The sequence below is a fragment of the Branchiostoma floridae genome, chromosome 12 (genome assembly GCF_000003815.2).
Source record: "Branchiostoma floridae strain S238N-H82 chromosome 12, Bfl_VNyyK, whole genome shotgun sequence".
In the NCBI taxonomy this organism is placed as follows: domain Eukaryota; kingdom Metazoa; phylum Chordata; class Leptocardii; order Amphioxiformes; family Branchiostomatidae; genus Branchiostoma; species Branchiostoma floridae.
In genome coordinates, this window is record NC_049990.1 from 10,165,560 (window position 1) to 10,169,253 (window position 3,694).

At 41.8% G+C, this 3,694-nt stretch overlaps 1 protein-coding gene across 7 annotated transcripts in view; it reads left to right on the forward strand.

The window, feature by feature from the left end:
* LOC118428335 overlaps positions 1–3,694 on the forward strand; it is a 29,179-nt gene that overhangs the window by 17,271 nt on the left and 8,214 nt on the right. For 6 of the 7 annotated variants that reach the window (XM_035838390.1, XM_035838392.1, XM_035838393.1 and 3 more), the window contains 6 exons: positions 40–111; positions 576–628; positions 857–1,011; positions 1,553–1,703; positions 2,036–2,322; positions 2,903–3,121. In XM_035838390.1, the coding sequence (XP_035694283.1) occupies positions 40–111; positions 576–628; positions 857–1,011; positions 1,553–1,703; positions 2,036–2,322; positions 2,903–3,121 (937 nt within the window). The remainder of the gene's footprint in view (positions 1–39; positions 112–575; positions 629–856; positions 1,012–1,552; positions 1,704–2,035; positions 2,323–2,902; positions 3,122–3,694) is intronic. The other variant, XM_035838394.1, reaches the window with a different exon arrangement.

Genomic DNA, 3,694 nt, shown 5'->3' on the forward strand with positions numbered 1-3,694 from the left:
TGTACCTACTTTTTGTGATGTTGATATTCTGGTTTTCAGAGAGAAAAAGAGTCTGCTTACATCAACTTTGTGGGTGCTGTTAGCTTGCTGGATAGGGGGATCTATCATGAGGTGAGAACATCAGTTGCTATAATCTATACCCTCTTCCATTCTATTACAGCAACCATTGTGTTAACAAGTATCACCACAGTTATTCTCTTGGTCTGTCCATTATTTGATAGAAACAACTGCATGTACATGTATGTACTATGTACGTTTATGAAGATTAGACATGCAGGTAATAATATATGCCAAAAAGCAGTTACTCAAGCAACTGGATATGATTTCGGAAACGGTCAGACGTTTCAGACAACCATCCGGTGTCTTTCGTCAGTGTCACTGGAGAAATCTTGTTGGAGAGAGTTTATATTATGTACTACGTATCTCTCTTGCAACCTTGCTGTAGTGTGTGGCTGTCCTTTCTCCTTTACAGCAAAGCTGTTGTACATGTAATCAAAGTGCATGCATACATTTGACATACCACTTACATGTAGCTATGGTACGTTAAGTTATTTTGCTTGTCTGCTTTCTTTCAGGAGCCCAACTTAGAGGGAAGAGAACCACCACAACCATGTCCAAGATTTATGACGTAGGTTTAAATTTTGGTGTAATAATTGACTTTGGAGATGGCAACCATGTTGATGGTTTCCAAGTGGTGCCAAAATTTTTGGAGGAATGTTATACATTAGAAGAGTATGTGGATGTAGGGGTTAAAAATGTCAAGAGAATGTCAATTATGAGTATTGAGTAGCTTTATGGCAGCCTGTGTTGTTGTATTTTAATGAACATATAATATGATATAATTTGAATGTTTCAGCCACATGACGCAGTCTATGCCCATCGGACCCGTCAATGCTGCTAAGTCTGTGAAGAGGATAACCAGTAAGAGGTCGCCGACGATTCCCAAGACTCCCTTTAAGGACCGTAGGAGAGAGGACCTGCTACCAAAATCACTAACCAGGCCTCCTCAAAGTGAGCTTCAGTTCTGTGATGATATGATACATAATTTAACACTTTTAGGGATCACCAGACTTTTTGTGTCATTGGGACACAACACTTTATAATCCATAGGACTAAGGGTCCGTCCCGGTGTAGTTGATCAAACCAAGTAGGACTTGCATTAGATAGCCTCCTTGATCAAACCTGTAACAGTCAGTCTTAAGCAGATTGTACTTGTTGTACAGGTGTGTTATGCCTTGAAGCAGTTTATTGGTTTTGCAAAACAAATAAATGTGTGTTATGCCTTGTGGAAGTTTATCTGTTTTGCTGAAGTACAAGAGGCAAGTAGATTCAAACCCGGGCCGCCAGCTTACAAACCTAACGCTGCTTATTATACTAACCACAAAAAGTCAGACCATTTGGCACGGTCAGTTTTTGAACCCCACTGTTATACGATTGCTAAACAAAATGATACACAAATAAATAAACAAAATATATGATTTTGTAAGTGAACTGCCTTTTTGATGCATGTTTCTCTTCTAGCTGTAACATCCTGTTCTTATGACATTTGTAGGATATGTGAGACAAAGTGTACCGCATTATGACGATAGACAGGAGGTGAACGCTGAAGACATACTTCTCTCCGTGCCTCGCTCCCCGCCACCTAGCGTACAGGACAGCGAAGTGGCAAGGGACGAGGAGCTAGAACGACATGGAACCTTAAGGTACACTAAAATCTTCTTGAAGTTCATGCATAAGAAAGATGCAGCATTGTTGATAGATACCAAAGTCTCCAAAATAAAGGATTATGCAGATGTTATAACAGTACTGAAACACAAAGGGAAGATTTTCTTTTCTCTCCTCCTTGATTCCTGTTTTAAATGTCTTACATGGTCGTAGAACTACACAACAGTTGTCATGCAAAAACTGTTGCTGTGGACAGCAAAAGCAGCATGTGCAGGTTACTTAGGCCATGACATATGATGATACCAGATGCATTTATTACTCATGCACCATGATGTACTATTAAGTAAAACATTTGAATTCTCTTCCACAGTGACCCTCTGCACCGTCGAGAGGAGCTGGCAGACGTGGAGAGTCTAGGACAAACAGCAGGTGACCCAGAGGATGATGGGATATTCTCCATGCTGAGTGGTTACCATGGTGATGTGGTGCAGCGCAGGGGTTCAGGTGTCAGTGGTGGTGCAGGTGCAGGTGTGAGCTCAGGTGGTAGTGACTCAGGTAGCAGTGAGGAGGAGGGGCTGCAGGTGGCAGCAGGTGTGGACACTACTGGTGGTGCAGGTGGAGGGATGGGGGTGACATCTGTTGGTGGGAGCGTCAAAGGTAATTTTTGCTGCACACCACTGTAATACACTACTAACAGTGTCGTGATGTAATTGTTGAATTAAATGCTATAATTACCCAAAATGTCAAGGGTGAAAATTGTATACTTGGGCTATGGGCAAAACAAGATTTTGTGGTCAATGTTATCACATGAACATTTCGGATCACAATCTGACTTATCTTTTGGGGATCCATTGTCAGAATGTATTAACTGCTTTTCAAACTACAGTCAAAACTACAAGCCACATAAAAACAGTCCCAACCATTTTTACATAGTTAAACCCACCGTATCCTGAGTAACTACCTGACGTCAGTAACCGTTTTTCTCAGTCCCTTAGGTCTGGTTGGTTACTCAATCCAGGTTTGACTGTATTTGTGAAAGGGACAAAAAGACGGTTACCGTTCCCTGTGCCAAAAAAGAAACTCTTGAAATCTAGTTGTTTAAAAGACATGTAAGAAAGAAGAAGACAACATTTTTTTGATTTTGTTGACCAACAAAAGTAACTTCCACTGACACGTTCAGTCCAGATTAATGGTTTTACTTATAATGTAGTGTCTAACTGTAACTCCTATCCACCAGGGCTTGAGTTGTTACATGCTGTCCTGAAGAACCTGCTAGGCTCCACCAGTGTGGAGGACATAGACACAGAAGTGCTGAGGACGACCCTGGATAAACACCTGGAGGAGTGCGGCACCTGCACACACCTGGTGCGACAGGTGGTGAGGAGCCAGCTGGGCCCTGTACCTGACAATTACCTGCTGTCTGGACTAATCAGCATTCTGCCTCTCCTGTCCACAGGCATGTTACCATGGTTACCATTCCTGGTGCATGGTGGTGGTGGAGGGACCTGTCTATCACCTCTGTTTCATTCTTTCCAGACATAACTTTTGCAATATGGCTCCATTTCCTCAGGGCTGAGACTGTTGAGCACCTGATGACCATGTATTGATGGTCGAGATCAATGATGAAAGGTCATTGGAAGACCATAGAAAATCATTTAAATATTTTTGGAAGACCTCAGGGGTCATTGAAATCCTTGAAAGAACACTGAGAGATCATTTGAAAGACCTTCTGGATCATTGAGCACTCATGAAAAGATTGTTCAGACAGCCATCAACTTTGTGGAGGCTCAGCAGTCTGCAATTCTGTGAAGTTCCTACTTCACTTTTGGTGTTTTTGCAGGACACATTGGGAGGAGTAGTAGTTTGCAAACAACTACTGGTTTTACCATATTCTTTCAGCTCATCCGCAGATGTGAGGAAATTCCAATCTCCCAAAGGATGTCATTTTTGCTGTCACATTATACACATACATTTCCTATCATCTTTGGTGTAAAAATGTAACTAGGGATTAAGGATGGTACATGTATCT